The sequence below is a fragment of the Malurus melanocephalus genome, unplaced genomic scaffold (assembly GCF_030028575.1).
Source record: "Malurus melanocephalus ecotype Western Australia unplaced genomic scaffold, MMel_1.1 scaffold_37, whole genome shotgun sequence".
NCBI classification, from domain to species: domain Eukaryota; kingdom Metazoa; phylum Chordata; class Aves; order Passeriformes; family Maluridae; genus Malurus; species Malurus melanocephalus.
In genome coordinates, this window is record NW_026623269.1 from 3,477,719 (window position 1) to 3,493,705 (window position 15,987).

General features: G+C 35.0%; 1 protein-coding gene and 1 long non-coding RNA gene across 14 annotated transcripts in view; both read right to left on the minus strand.

Annotated features, from left to right (window-relative positions):
• Positions 1 to 512: 512 nt before the first annotated feature.
• Positions 513 to 2,766, minus strand: LOC130572569 (uncharacterized). Its single transcript, XR_008965232.1, has 3 exons — positions 2,706 to 2,766; positions 934 to 963; positions 513 to 548 (listed from the first exon to the last, which is right to left on the minus strand). It is a non-coding gene; the product is annotated as an uncharacterized LOC130572569 (long non-coding RNA).
• Positions 2,767 to 4,517: 1,751 nt separating this feature from the next.
• Positions 4,518 to 15,987, minus strand: part of LOC130572565 (loricrin-like) — a 32,608-nt gene continuing 21,138 nt past the window's right edge. For 11 of the 13 annotated variants that reach the window (XM_057364328.1, XM_057364325.1, XM_057364327.1 and 8 more), the window contains 21 exons: positions 15,811 to 15,852; positions 15,665 to 15,703; positions 15,489 to 15,533; positions 14,968 to 15,009; positions 14,335 to 14,373; positions 13,357 to 13,395; positions 12,610 to 12,648; positions 12,326 to 12,364; positions 12,024 to 12,062; positions 11,705 to 11,743; positions 10,967 to 10,996; positions 10,240 to 10,281; positions 9,339 to 9,377; positions 8,772 to 8,810; positions 8,474 to 8,509; positions 8,086 to 8,124; positions 7,687 to 7,725; positions 7,126 to 7,164; positions 6,627 to 6,665; positions 5,439 to 6,253; positions 4,518 to 4,553 (listed from right to left, as the gene is read on the minus strand). In XM_057364328.1, coding sequence (XP_057220311.1) covers positions 6,089 to 6,253; positions 6,627 to 6,665; positions 7,126 to 7,164; positions 7,687 to 7,725; positions 8,086 to 8,124; positions 8,474 to 8,509; positions 8,772 to 8,810; positions 9,339 to 9,377; positions 10,240 to 10,281; positions 10,967 to 10,996; positions 11,705 to 11,743; positions 12,024 to 12,062; positions 12,326 to 12,364; positions 12,610 to 12,648; positions 13,357 to 13,395; positions 14,335 to 14,373; positions 14,968 to 15,009; positions 15,489 to 15,533; positions 15,665 to 15,703; positions 15,811 to 15,852 — 909 coding nt within the window. In that variant the 3' untranslated portion in view covers positions 4,518 to 4,553; positions 5,439 to 6,088. The remainder of the gene's footprint in view (positions 4,554 to 5,438; positions 6,254 to 6,626; positions 6,666 to 7,125; positions 7,165 to 7,686; positions 7,726 to 8,085; positions 8,125 to 8,473; positions 8,510 to 8,771; positions 8,811 to 9,338; positions 9,378 to 10,239; positions 10,282 to 10,966; positions 10,997 to 11,704; positions 11,744 to 12,023; positions 12,063 to 12,325; positions 12,365 to 12,609; positions 12,649 to 13,356; positions 13,396 to 14,334; positions 14,374 to 14,967; positions 15,010 to 15,488; positions 15,534 to 15,664; positions 15,704 to 15,810; positions 15,853 to 15,987) is intronic. The other 2 variants (XM_057364322.1, XM_057364323.1) reach the window with 2 other exon arrangements.

Sequence of the window (15,987 nt, forward strand, 5' to 3'; positions counted from 1 at the left end):
CCATGGAGAATTGCTTATGAGATGTTTACATAGCTTTATTTTTTGCGATGATTACCAGGCACAGTGGTCAGTTTGCATATACAACAACTTATTTAATCTTTTACACTTTGGTTAATAACCAAATATTTTCTAAGTATTCATTTGTCACCAATCCTTTCAGGTAGGTGTTCATTGCATTCCCTATTGGAAATAAAAACAAATTGTATAGGTAGGGTACAATATAACTCTCTTAAAGTGATGCCTAAAACACTGACACAACTAATGGTAYCTACTATTGACTAAAACCAGAAGTAAACTAACGAGAGGCATGGCATACCAGCTAGACATGCAACATAACAGCCAAGTAGCATCTGCCAATTTGACTTAAGGGTATTTTTCTTCTTACATTAAGTAATCTAATAATACGGAATATAATCCGTGTTTAGGATGACAAGTAACTCTTCGGAAGTTCATATAGACCATTTTGTCACAGCAGCAGAGAGAGCAAAGGCACTCAAAACACTGAATAACATCAGGAGTTGGGGMGTGGAGTGTTTCCCAGCAGAGCTCTATAAAAAAAGGAGAGAAATTTGATAAACACATTCCTAAATAGTTCTTTTTATCACTATTATAAAAGCATGGAAACTGAAAGGCTCTTCTCTTAGCCCCCTTTTTTTTTTTTTTCTCTTAGCCACTTCTTTTATGTTGACACTTCTGATCTTAAAAAGGTTGTATGTCACATTTATATCAACAGGTGTATTTCAGTTATAGTCAGGTCAAAAGTATAAAGCACCTGTGTGGTCCCACTTCATTTTTGTTAATACTATTTCATTTATTATGTTGCACGYGTGTTCTCAAACATTTATTCAGATGTAGGAAATTTGACAGATTTCAGTTTTCTGTGACATGTATAGGAAGAAACCAGCAGAAACTACAAAGAGGAAAAGTTCTTACCACTTGACTACCGCCTGAGGAAGGTGATTGCTGAAAACAAAAAAAAAACAAATAAATCTATAGAGGAGTTCTCAGCCAATGGTTTTGAACACAGTTCTTTCCTATGATCAACAGGATTTTAATAGTTTAACCCACAACAYGGTTTTAAGTTGTTCAAGAGCAAARTTGAACTAATACAGAATGTTCTCTTAAGACCAAAGCATCCCCAAATTGCTCTACCCCCGACCCAGATTCTTTGGTTACTAAGAAGAAAATGCTGAGATGAAAGTATTCTTACTGTTTTCCCAGGGTAAGTGCTTCCTGAGCCAGAGCCACCCTGTGAAATAATTATGAATCATTTGATGTTGTCCTACAAGACTGCAGTGAACAGCATCTGAAAAGCATACAGCAGTCTTGAAAATGCCTTGGCTATTAGTGGGGCAAAATCTGATACTTAATTTGATTTGACCATTTTCACTGCACTTTCCCCCCTATTTTAGTYGAATGGTCTCAAGTAAGCGCAGCTATGTCCTTTTTATTTCATGAACAGTTTCAGAGGAATGGGTCAAAGCAATGTGGCTTCTCAGAACTACAAAGTTGGAAACTGAAACAGTTGCCCTGATATTTAAATACATCATTCTTATTAGAATTACATGTTCCTATGAATAAGTAACAYAGTATATCAAAACTTTGCAATGGGAGGAATAAATGCTGCCTCATCCTAAGGTTCAAGTTTGAACAAAAGATTCCAGTTCTTATTGGTAATTTTTCTCAGACATTTACCATTGTAACATAATTTTAAATTTCACCCTGATTATTGTTACCTATCTTAATAACCAATATCCCCATTTCTAACTTGCTCGTGGAATACTGAAAGAAGAATATTCTTACTGGCTTTCCTTGATGACTACCTCCTGAGGAAGAAGAAACCTGGAAAAAGATACCTGTTTTTTACTCTAAATCTATTTCTGTTTAAATAGTCTTTCTATCTGGAATAAAAGACCACGGAAGAATGAACACTGTTTTGTATCCAGTCATAAAAAATCCCAGGCAAAACCTGAATATAAATATTTAACATCTTTCTGTTATGAGTGTTCTTTCAAAGTTGTATCAGAAAATTTAATACAAAATTCTCGAGAAGAAAGAACTGTTTTGTAGTTGTGGTGTGTTTGGAATATATGGAATGGAAAGAATAATAAGGTCTAATTAGATATTAATTTACCTGGTATCAGTCTATGGTTACATTTGGGAAAAAAAGTTACCGCTAACAAAAAAGGCAAATGTTAAGGGTCCTTTACTCTACAGCCCCTACTTAAAGAAAAATCTAATAAAAAAGGTAGTTGAAAATAAAAGTGGATACAGAAAAATTAGATGTCCTGAAAGCATCTTATTCAGTTTTCTGGCAAAGTGGCTCTGTTTATTTGAATGGCATTGGCAAMAGGAGATGTTACAAGCATTGAGTCTGACCTCTGTTCACAAAGTGTCTGATTATTAAGAATTCTAAGAGAAGTTAACTCTTCAGAAGTTCCTTACACACATGCACACACACACACAGATCCAGTKGTCTTATTCTGTGATTACTACAAGTTCAGCTACACAGTGAAGTGCTGCTTCAAAACTACAGGATTGTGTGAAAATAAATATAAGCTTGCATTTGTTGAGAGTATCCAGGTAAATAAATATGTGACATTCTTTGCATATTAAAGCAATACTAAGAAAACTATCTAGTCCATGACTAACTAGATACATGTTTTTTAACAGGTATATAAGAAAAAAGCGGGTTTTGTACTTACTGGTTTACCATATGGTCTGCCTCCACTAGGTTTGCCATATGGTCTGCCCCCGGGAGCCTGTAAGAAGTCAATCAAACTTGTATTAATTGAATGAAAAATCTTAAATCACTGTCTTCTGACAATTTTTGCAGTGCTTAGGACAAGCTTATTTGGGTGTTCTTTGAACAAAAGTAAGTAAATGGGGTACCTAAAATTTTCACTCTGTACTGCATACCACACCAATGGCAATTTGAATCAAGAAAGCAGTGTTATGTAAGACAGCCTGGAAAATCTAGTATGTTCAAAGGAATGCTTTACACTGAGTARTAACTCATTGCAACCAAATCTTTTGTTCACCCTTTCTGAAACTACTTCAATCCATATTACCTCAGCTATTTAAACTTAATAAAATGGCCAAATTAATGTATCTTTCAGCATCAAGTAACTGACCTGACCAAGAAAGTATGTTAGGAAAGAGTTATAAGGGATGGAGAGAGAATATACCCACCTGTGCACCATACTGGCCGCTTCCTGAGGGATAAGATCCCTATTAAAAAAAAAACAAACAGAAAATTAACAGCAATTACTTTTTTTTTCCCCTGTGCAGAATGAAACATCACAGGACTTTTGACAGATCTCAGTAACAATTTGGAAAGTATATTAATCTAAAAAAGATACAGCGAAAGACTTCTGACTTAATGCCTTTAAGTTACTCAACAGTTGAAAGTAGAAAATTCTGCAGTCACAAAACACCTGCTAAGATTGTTCTATTAGATAAATAAATGGATCAAAAGTGTCTTACATATGGCTCCATTCAAGAGAAAAAAAAATCTACTTTATTTGTGATTTTCTACTATGTCATACATGTTCAGAGAGCATCACGTGTGTCATTGTAAAGCATTGTTATCATTACCAAATAGGAGTTTGGGAAAAAAAAAAATTATTTGCAGCTGTTAAAAATCCTACAAGATTCTACACTGCACAAAAGATTATCTTGATAGAGTGATACTGAACTTTAATGCTTGCCAGTGGAGGAAAAAGAAATTAATTTTTGTACTATAGTATAGTGATACATTGCAAACAAGTAATAATCACTTGCGATGAGAAGCATTCTGAGGTAAAATAACTAGAACTACGATCTATGGAATTTCTTTAAAAGGAAATCTGTTTGTGTTACTCCATTTCATTTACTGACAGTCTATTTTCAAATATTTATTAAGAGTGAAATGACTCTGAAAAACTGACTGTCAATATATGCACTGCATGACAATTTTCATTTAATAAATTGCAAGTAGAAAGATCTTGAAAACAAAGAAAAGTTTCTTGCCTGTCCACCATACTGACTGCTTCCAGGATATGAACCCTGTAAAAGACCACAGAAGAATGTGAAATTTTTATAAATAATTTTAAAATAGCATCAAAATATTAAATGGCATTAAAAAAATCCAGGACCTAATATAAACAATACACATGACACTAATTAACTGGAAGAACCTTATACAGTTACTAATGCCGTGGCAAATGACAAATTATCCACACATCATCTTAGTGGTTTATGCTGGGAGATGAACCTTTTGGATGATTCTTCAGTAATTTTTTGAGGTAAGGAAACTTCTGTAACTACAAAGTAAAATCCTGGCTCTTACATATACAAGGATATAACTGAAATGKCAAGAGTGATTCAATAAAAGCCACATGTACTCTCTGGAATCTGTTGTATCTATCTGACTAAATTGAACTCAATATTTAATGGCTACTGGGCAAATATGACAACTAAGCCATGATTATTCCTGAGGAACTAATCAGTGTAAATGTTAGAGACAAACTGCCTACCTGTCCACCATGGTAGTTGGTTCCTGAGAAAGAGCCCTGTATTCAACAGAAACAGCAATGTTTACTCTGTATTAAATTCAGTGTCCCATAGAGGGGAACCAAGAGGTCATATTGACCTATTGCAATGATCAAGTAATTTACTCTGATTACTACTATTTTGATTCATCTGGATTTATATGGCAAATAATATAAGTGTGTATATATAATGTGTATATAAGTGATAATTATTATGATGATATAATTTCTATTTACATAAGTGCCAATTTGTTTGTTCTTTTYAGCAATTTTGATTCTCAGAACTGGCACGTATGCCATGAGTTGTATACGTGGGTGTGTGGTTTTGCTTGATTAGATAGATTGAGAAAGAGAAGTTGTCATCCAGAGAATTTTGACTATACTGAGAAAACAGGCAACTGAACCCTAGTTCAGAGGTAAATTAGCTTGATCGCAGCAAAACAGTGGGGGGGGAGGGACTTTGGATATTTGGGGTTTTTTGTTTTTTTCTTTTTCAGGAATTTACAAAGAATCAGGGAATATACTAATTAGTCAGAAAAAATGGAAATGGCTTTAACTTTTTAAATGTGTTGCTCTGCTCTGCTCATACTATTAATAACTATCATAAGAGCAAAGTTCAAAACCCAACAGGAATACTATGAGATATTTGGGAAACAGATTCTTAGAAAAGGCCCAGGCCTCTCTTAAAAACTGACTAGCTAGTTTTAYATACAATATTATGAYTGCAAGTCTTTATGTTTTTGTCTTTAACTGGTTCAAAATTRCTCATTTTACCATGATGTGAAAAAAAGCTTTCATCATACATAGAACTTCACAAGTAGAATTATTTTAAGAAATGTAGTTCCTTGGGGATTTTCCAGCATGCGTACATACTATGAAAAATATATAAAGGCAAAGAATACTTACTGGACCTCCACCGGGGCACACACACCCACCCTGTACAAAACACAACCAAACTTACTTTCCTGGGTCTATGATTGGAATAGGCCTCTGAATTAGTAAATCAAACTCATGTTCTGCTACTGCAGGAAAATGGACTATGAACCACTGCTCATAGACTCATCAAGCTCTCATTTCTCTCTCCACTTCCTTTTTAAGCTAGCTGTGCACTTACTGAACAATTTTTAAAATAGAATCTTCTAATTTCTCATTTAAAATTTACAGTAAAAACCTACTCATCAAACAGATGAGTAAAAAATTCTGAATAGAAGTACAGATTTTATTTTTTTTCCCTTGAGGAGACCAGAGCACATAGAATTTTCTCAGGTRAGTGGTCACAGCACCAAGCCTATCAGAATTCAAGAAGCATTTGGACCATGCTCTCAGGCACRTGGTGTCATTCTTGGGGTGTTCTGCATAGAGCCAGAAGTTGGACTCTATGATCCTGATGGATCTCTTCCAACTCAGCACACTCTATGATTCTGTAAATACACACAGTGCTCTTTCATGCTACAGATGTTACAGAAGACACTAAAGATGACTTCCAGTGGAAGTCTATTAGGTAATTTCTATTCTAACAAAACTAAGTGGTGACCAGGGGTTCACTATTCAGTATCTCACTTTCTACATTCAATCTGGATGACATGTGTGAAGGGAAACAATTCTTGTGAGGAAAAGTTGCACAAAGCAATTTGTGAATATATGACACTAGCAAAACTGAACAGTACAGAGAAAGAAAAGCATACCTGTCCACCAGAYTGTCTGACTCCTGAAGAAAAGCCCTGGAAAAAATCAGTAACTTCATTACTTCTGTRTTACTGAGTAACATTCTCACTTGTTCTCTGTGGTTCTCAATCTTTCAATTGCTTCCATTTAAACATAACACAAAAAACTGGCTTAAACGGTGATCCTTTAAAGAAGCATTCCCATGCAGTGTCACAGGCCTCTGTATCATTTCCTCTTATCGTGATCAGAAATACCAGACAGACCCATACTTAGCAATCCTCATTCAGTCAGGTTTAAAGCTATTCTTTCTTAGAGTGCTGCTTTTTTTTTTTTTTTTTTTTTTTTTAAAAAAAAAAAAAAAAAAAAGGGTCTGTTTTCCTGATGAACTGTCTACCCAAGCTGCAAATACTGTGAAAATAGAAGTTTTACCTGTCCACTGTACTGGCTGCTTCCTGAAGAAGGCATACCCTAAAGAAATGAGAAAGCATTTATAACTGTTGCACATTCTTTAACTTWTGATCTGTCACAGAAAAACACACTTTTATTTGTCTTCCATGGATTTAAATGCCACAGGGACACAAACATTTAATTTATAACTGCACTGAAATCCACTGGCCTTTACAGTGGATTATTGCTGTTTAAACAGAGCAATGAAATTTGAATCAGTCATCTTCAGGCAGGTGTGAGTAGGGCTGCTGCCTGSACTGTGTGCTCACAGCAACCTTCTATGTTTTGCTTTTATGAGCAGGAAGTCCTATATTAATCTACTCTAAACACTGTTTTGCTGCAAGACACTCCTTTGCAAAATATTCTGATTTTCACAAAAAAAAAAAAAAGACACTCCTTTGCAAAATATTCTGATTTTCACAAAAAAAAAAAGGTGAACAATGAAAAAAAAAAAAAACATAAATAGAAAAACAATTCTCACCTGTCCTCCATAATGACTGCCACCTGGGAAAGATGGACCCTGAAGCAAAGGTGCCAATTATTTCTCAAATCAAAAAGCTTCTTTAAGAGCTTTTTACAGAAAGATTATTTTMTTCCTCTGTCTCATAATGAAAAATTACAGGAAGGTAAATACTCAGCCTMTTGCTTTATGCATCACTCCATGTCAGAGGCTATCCCTCTAGGTAACTCTAGAAAGCCATCATCCATCATCTTTCATTTCACAAGGACATGGAAAAACCCTTAGCAACTCCTCACCTTCTCCCCTCTTCCTATTTTGAGACATAGGGCTTCTCAGACACCAATTTTGATACTGCATTTTGCTGAAGAAAATGCAATAGAGGAGGGAGGAATCTGCTTTCAGCCACTCCTTACAGTTAGACCTGAGAAACCTTGACCATAGCAGGGCAGGTTGGAGGGTAGAACAARGCCAGAACTGCATTTAATGCAACAGAAGCAGCAGATCTCCATAGTTTTTGTATTGCTGCAGATCATAATCTTTAGATCAGATAAACAGAGTTTAAACATARGAAGAGATTCTCACCTGTCCTCCATACTGGCTGCCTCCAGAAGAAGGTGAACCCTGRACAAGAAAGAATTAAATGATCTCTATATCCATGTCACAGTACTCCTTTAAACCATGCTCCATATGAAGGAGTACCCAGTTTTTTTCACTGCAGAATTGAGTGGACTGAACCAGACTGTGCAAAAGTGGGTAGGTTCATCTGCATTTATCATAATGCATCAGAAATTCCAGCTTAAAAACTCTYCTGTGGCTTTGTATCACATACATTTATAACCACTATATACTTASCAACAAATTAGATAAAAAATGGACAGAAACACCCAAACCAAATCTCAATSTCCTTAAAATGTTCATTTACACAGAGAACTACCAAATGTCTTTGATAAAGTAGCAAGCACTACACAGGAAGAATATTACCTGTCCACCATATTGGCTGCCTCCTGATGAAGGTGAACCCTGAAAAAAACCAAAAAATGGAAACTGAAACTTTTTTACACCTATTTTATAGATCCATWGAATAATTTCATGAGGATTTAAAAATTTTGCTTAGTTTCATTAGTACTGATTTCTTTCAGAGAGACATGACCTCTAGTCCTGCAAATTTCAGTCAACTACATACTTCACATTCTATTGTTTCTTATTCTTAGATAGTGATCTTCATTTGAATTTGTTTTGTTTAATCACAGTAGCACCAGAACACTACATGGAAAGATTTATGGAAAAGATTTTAGATTAAATTAAAGCTAAGATAGACAGTCAGGTAGACAATAAATAAACTACAAAAATGGGGACTATTAATACTTACTTGTCCACCATACTGACTGCCTCCATAAGATGACCCCTGGAAAAAAATGGTAATTAGTTATTTCTGATTATCTAATTCAGGGAAAGATGTGGCAAAGACATCAAATTTTGTTAACTTGAGTGTTTGTGTATAATTATCCCAAAAAAATCTCTGGGTTTTTTCTTCCTTGAATTYACAATATTACTACAGGGTATAGACCACTGTCAATTTTCTTGATATATTAAATTGAGATCCTTAGCATKAGTAAAATATTCATAAAACAAATACATAATATGAAATACTAAAAAGAAGAGCTTACATGTCCTCCATACTGGCTAGCTCCAGAGGAATAGGAATCCTGTAAARAATACCAGATGAGTGTTGGGAAGGTTATAGTGACATTCTTACCAGTTCTTTCTTTGCTCATTTCTGGAGGATGGCACTTTTTTTATTTGGAAAGCTGCATGCTGGGCCAAAGCTAACAGTAAAATATTGGTTACCTAACAGGACTCTGAAAACCAAACTAAGTAAATTTAYTGAAACCTCTTGCAACAAGAGGTCTCTTTAAAGGGGGGAGATTGGATTTTTTTTTTTTCACAATGGAATTGAGTCCAATAGGAATAAAAAATTAAGCAATTTGATAAATTCTTTCCCCTTTTTTTTTTGTGAGCTTCAGTTTGCAAGTTTCACAAAACAAGGGCAGTATTTATTAAAAACCCATTGTTATAATTTTTAGGACATAAATAACTCAATGATGAATTTAATTTACTGAGTTTTTCCTCCTTTTACCCAATTCCCATATAAAAACTGAATTTAATTGARTGAATGAATCAACCATCATTTTCAGAAGTAGCAAAATGGCTCTCCTTTTGGAATGAGTGCTTACTTGGCTATTGTACTGGCTGCCTCCAGAAGAAGATGAGTCCTGGGGAAAAAACAAACACAAAACCCACCAGTTATTTTGCTCTAAAAGAAGTATTTTGAAGCAAAACTTTTTGAAAGATAGCAGTACATAAGTTCACAATTWAAACTTTTTTGCTTGGGTTTACAATCCACTCAAAATGTAAAATCTAGCCTTCCCTACTTTGTTTATACACTAAAATTTATTGTGTACCCATACACCAAAATAGCTGCCTCTAGARCCATTTCAGAAAGAAAATAGTACTGGTAAGAGTGCCACGAGTTCTGTACCACATACAGAAAAGACTCCAGTGCTTTTCTCCCTTTAGTGCAGCACATACAGAGCTCCTGTACCTACAGTAATGACTTTCCAACACAAGAAGAACTGGTCTTGAGAATGCTGTAAAGAGATCTCTTTTGCAAGAATGTTCTTATCTATGTGAGACGGCTAGCAACATTAAATTATTGATTTAGGAATACTAACCTTTCTTGCAGTTAATGATATAAGAGGAATACAATGATATGAATCCAAGTCCTTGGGGGATATTTGTGCATAATTCCAAGGAAACCAATGGAATTGATTCCCAAGGTAAATATTTATACTGGTGTCTATCAGTTATGTGAAAGCATTTCCATTGTAAGACTTTTCTTTGAATGAAAACTATTTCAAATGGAAACAGAAACTGGGAGTGCTGCATAAATGTCCTGTGTGTATTTTTCAGTTAGAGTTGAAAAGAATGCCCTGTGTGTATTTTTAATTTGACTCAAGTAGGTTATTTTCACAGGTGTATGACTTCTCCTGGGGACTGACTCTTTTTATCATCTCTAGCGATTACACTGATAGAGCRAACAGAGGACGCACTTAAAAGCTGATGAACATTGCTTACATTTGCAGAGGAATCACTTCTGACTAAAGTGGGAGATCCACCCTATAAAGGAAAAMARGAAAAGAAAAATTAGCCTTTGTTTTTGATCATAAACTAGAAATGAYTTAAACCTTAGACTGTCTGTTCTATGGCATTTCAGAGGAAGTATATCAAGCCTGAAATTAATTACACTTACACTTCACTTACTTTTATCCATKTGCCAAAAGAGAAAATAGCCCTTTTTTTGCCCAGAAGACCATAAATCATGAAGTATCATATTGGTCCCTTCTTTCAAGTAACAAGCAATAGAACAAGAGGAAATGGCCTCWGATTTTTCCAGGGCAGGCTTAGATTGGATTTTAGGAAACAATTCTTCACTGAAAGGATTATCAAGCACTGAACAGGTCACTGGGAAGGCGCTCAGTCACCACCTCTGGAAGTATTTAAAAGACATGCCCATGTGGCACTTAGGGACATGGTGGTGACCTTGGCAGTACTGGGTTAATGGTGGACTTGAGGCATTTTCCAACCTAAATAATTTGATGATTCTGTGACACTGAATTTATGATCTTGGCATWATGAGAAATAATGCCTACCATATCAGAAACATGTAAGTCACCAAAGGAACAATGAATATAAAGTTAAGAGTGTAATTAAATAAGTAAGTTGGAAATAAATAGCATCTCACATGGTTTTCCACTTAAATAGTTTAGTAAAAGAAAATGCATAATGTAAAAGTCAGACTTACAGAACTTGCCCCAGAACAATCACATCCACCCTGTAAAGAATGCAGAAAGTATTTAAGATATCAAGAGCACAGGACTGAAATGGATTCTAGTTACAACTCAAATTACTTCTACCATCCCAGGCATGCAAACCATTAAGCTACATCCTTAACTGCCCGACTTCTAGAAATGAGCATGTTTCATCCAATGCAATGATTACTGCACTTTTTGCTCTGATGGGCCAACAAAATGCTGGTTTTACCTTCCAGTTTTCCTACCTAATTTTTACCTTAAGAAACATTGCTCATCAAAACGGTGAGAAAAAATTCTGAGTAGTACTACAGAAAGCATTTTTTTTTCCTAAACAGGCCAGAGCACCTGGAGTACAAGCAGCACTGTTTCATGTTACAGATGATACAGAAAACAAGTGATTTCTACTCTGATAAAACTAACTGAGATGCAGCCAGGAGTTCAYCATTTGGTGTCTTGCTTTTCACTTTGATTCTGCATGAGATTAGTAAAAGAAAAGTGTTTAGCACCAAAGCAGGTACAAAAGCTCACAAACAAGTGCCATCCAATTACTATTAACTACTCTGGCTTACAGGATGTCCAAATGACATGGCAAAAGAAAATAATGTGTTGCTGAGGCTTTGGGCAAAAAGGACAGTGGTGAAGGAAAACAGTTCTAGTAAAGGAAAGATAAGTAAATTTGAGTGCCTGACACCAGCCCAGCTGAAGACTGTGGAGTAAGAAAATCATACCTGTCCACCAGACTGGCTGACTCCTGAAGAAGGTGAACCCTGTAATATGATATTCTCATTTAAAAAAATTTTCATTGACACATGCATTTGATTACAATGTATTGTCTTTTACTCTTTTAATTATGTTTGAAAAGATCTTCTGGTTGAGAACCCAATTTTATTTATAGAAAGGTTTATGAGGATAAAATAAACCACAGAATACTCTGAAAACTTAGGTATTACCAACCTGGTAATATTTTTTTGAAATATGTACATTGGAGGCAAAAAACCCCTCACAATAGCAACAATGAAGAAAATTCAATGAAGAAAATTTTCCTACCTGCCCACCAWACTGGCTGCCTCCAGATGAGGATGAGTCCTGAAAAAAATAAAAATTACTTACTTCATATTTAAAATACATAAATTAATGCCAAGTATGTATTACTTTCATTTTTTTCTGGTATTAAAACATCAGTTAATACATTAATTGTATTTTGACTACTCTGCTTGGATTTGGACTTCTACATAGGAAGAATGAATCAATCTTGTTCACAGATTAAAAACTGCTGTAACACAGTATGAAGCCTCAACCTTCTTTATGGCAGATACTTCAGGTCAAAAGTACAAGGATTTAATATTTACCTGTCCACCGGAGTAGCTACCACTTTGAGAGGATGACCCCTGCAAGAAGCAGACCCAATTAATTTTTGTTTAAAATGGCTTCTGGAGAACAAGACTGTTGTACACACAAAATTTTTGATTTTATTCAAACAGTTTGCAATTTGATTTTACAAGACATGATGCCAGATGTCACGAGAAATTCTATGCAATAAACTGTTGGATGTAATTTACTTACTRGGATAATTTTTAAACAATACAGCCATTTTGGAAGATAACTGCAAATAATGAATAAAATAGATGCTTACATGTCCACCTGACTGGCTGCCTCCTGGGGAATAAAAATCCTGGAAAAATGTATTGAAATTACATGAAAAAACCAAAACCCAAAACGTGGAAAGATCAGAGTGGAYGCTAAACACTCCTTCTTGGTTCTCCACATGCTTTAGTTTTCTGCTACGGATTGCTCAAGAAAAAAAAATCTGCTGTCTTTCTGTATAAAGCAGAATGTGCCCTTTCATAACTATTGATAATTGCTCTTTTKATGAAAGGTACTCTCTAGGATTCAACAATTAACAGAGTTCTATCTCCAAAAAAATAATTAGTAAGAATAACAACAGTAATGACAACTTAATTGTCATTAGAATAAATATGTGTGCCATGTAAAAATGATAGGAAAATGGGAGTCTTCATAAGTAAGTCATACAGCACAACAAAGCAAAGGGTTGCTCATTGRATAAGTGCTGGACAAATCATGGTATGGAAGCCCTTTGCAGTCATACAATGATTAAAAAAGCATAAGAATCTGAACATGTAAATTGTGCTACCACATTTGTGACATGAGTTTGAGATTCAAGAGCACACCTCAACACCAGTTGGGATTTTTGGCAGAACTTTAACTCTTTAGCCATATCCTCATTCCCTCTGCATTTGAGGACTTTCTATCCCCCACTGGAAGCTGCCTCAGAATTTCCACAGAAGATGTAATTTAGGTACTAGCAGTTGCCAAACACTGGGACTGGCACCCTGGCAATACAAAAGGAAGGAGGGCTTACCCGTTCACTCTGGCGGCTACCAGATGGTGAGGAGGAATCCTGAAAAATATTAGAATCTAGTTATTGCAATGGCAAATGTTACTAGGTTTTTTTTTCTAAACAAGGTTGGAAAGCAAAGGAAAGTACTATTTGTTGGGAAGGYTGAAGATATAGGGTGTAGGATAAGCAGTCTGTTTCTGGAGAATGGTATTTCTTTATGTTGAACGCTGAATCCTGATATAGTGAAATAAAGGAATGAGATCTCATCTCAATCTGTTTTATTTCCTCCAAAATGTTTCAGGGGAAAACATCAGCATTTATAAAGCTGTCTTGATTTTTTTAAGACCAAGATGTGGTACACATCTGTTGTTGTATCTTAGTTTCTTTCAGAGGGCTTTTTTGGCCCTCTGTAGTACTGTATTTTAACTTTCTAATATCCATAAGAAGATTCGGATGCAGAAACTGCATTGAAGCTCCTGACACAGTATACTTGTGATTAAAATGCACAACTGAATTTATAATTATTTATGGGGAGTGATTTCCTATTAACTAGGACCCTGGAAAACACTTTAAAATTTTTAAGCTTTATATACAGCTTCAGCAGAATTAACAGCAAATAGACTTGAGTCAGAAGAAAAGGCATCTTAAACAGAAAAGCAGGCAGTTATCACCATACTRTATGAAAACAGACCACTCCTATGCAATATATAGATGGAGAAGTGCAAATTGGGGATGGAAAGAGGGAAGTAGTCATAATAATACTAAGTTTTGATAGAAATTGTGAAATAAAAATTTTATTTGTAATTGCTGCTTCTAATAACCAATTCAAATTGTTTGATTGTTACAAGTCAGAACTTGTAACTGCTATTTTAATTTGTGAAGTACTTATCACATGTACCACAATYACATGACATGAGACAAGCAAGGTCCATGTAAGCACCTAGAGACTTTCAAAGGTAGTGAATTATCATATTGATATTGTTGAGAAGAAAGACTTACACTATCTTCGGTTTCACTGCCTCCCATGGGAAGTGAATCCTATAAAATAATGAAAAAACTTTTATTTTCATATAAAAAGGACTGTTACATGTTCTTAATTGTGGAGAATATAAAATAGAAGAACAGAACTAACTAACTGCATAGAATCCCCAATTTTACCTAAACTAGGGAATGTGCAAGAAATAAAAACTATGTAACTTTACCTTAAGCAGAAGAGACTGGGAAAAAATCCCTCCTTGAAAACATGCATTTTTATAAGGAAAAATTTTTGGTGAAGTTAATTTGCAAAATTACCATTTTTTATATTCAAAAATCCCATTATTTAAACTTTCAACAACTTGTGCATTTACTTTATACATCTTACTCACGCAGAAAATATTTTCCTTTTGAATGAGCTAATGCATAAACAATCAATTATTTCAGATATTGAATAGTCATAGGGCACAATTAAAAACAGCATTCCCTACATTACGGAAACATTTTGAGTTGTTATAAAAGTAAAGAGAAACAAAAGTCAAAATGGCATTTCCATGGCCACCRTCACTTAAAAATAACTGAAACATAGAACCCAGTGCACCTAAGAGGCAACACAGCAAGCTTAAGCTTTTGATGTAGGAGACAAATAACRTTTACCTGGCCATAAGTGTCAGAACCACTGTATGCAGAAGATCCACCCTGTTAAGAAACATAAATAATTTTCATATTGCAAACAGACTTTTAAAATATTTTCTTAATTCTTYTTAATGCTTACTGTAGGGATCTCTTTCTGAGAAGATTTAGAAAATAGGATTATTTACTTAGTTCTCAGAATGGTTAAGCAAATCAGAGWTGTGTCCCTGTGAAACACTAATCTAACATACTTTTAAACTTAAATTCTACTTCCACTTTTCAAGAGACCATCTTGCAGGTAAATCAAAGCTAGCATTATTGAGAAGAATAAGCCTTAAAGGTTAGAGGCACCCCACCTTTTACTCCCCTATAAACCTTCAGGCTACTTAGTTTAAAGTATATACAAATTTACTCACTCCTCAAAGAAAAGAGTGCTTCCATTAGAATATAGTGAGAACCAAAATACAGATACAGCTGTATATTTATTTGACCTAGGGTACTGGCCCACAGCAACCTTTATACAAAGAGAAACTAAGAGTATTTACCTGACCATAGGATTCACTGCTGCCATCATAAGAAGAAGACCCTCCCTGTACAGAAAAAAAAAAAAAAAGCTGTTTAATGTGGTTCTCCCAAGAAAGTGTTTTCCATCTTTCAAAGACAGAATAGCAATGAAAACAAAAGAAGTCTGATATCGCTACAAATAAGAAAGAACACCTACCTGTCCATAAGATCCACCAGGATAGTAGGCAGGCCCTCCCTGCAGGCAAAAAAAAAAAAAAAGAAATTTGCTGGTTTGTAGTTGAATGTTCTCTCAAAGTATTCTTTAGACTGCTCATGTATAAGCAGAGGGACCAGAATATTTACCTGGTTACCGGAGTAAGAACTGTGGGAAGAACCTGAGCCACCCTGAAAGAAAAACAGACCAGCTATTTTCTTGCAGATGAGAAATTTAAATACCTGCATATCTGGTTCTCACTTTACACCCTTTCTCCCAATTTTGAGCCAATTTTTATGTGCCTAAGTAAAACTGAAGACCACTGT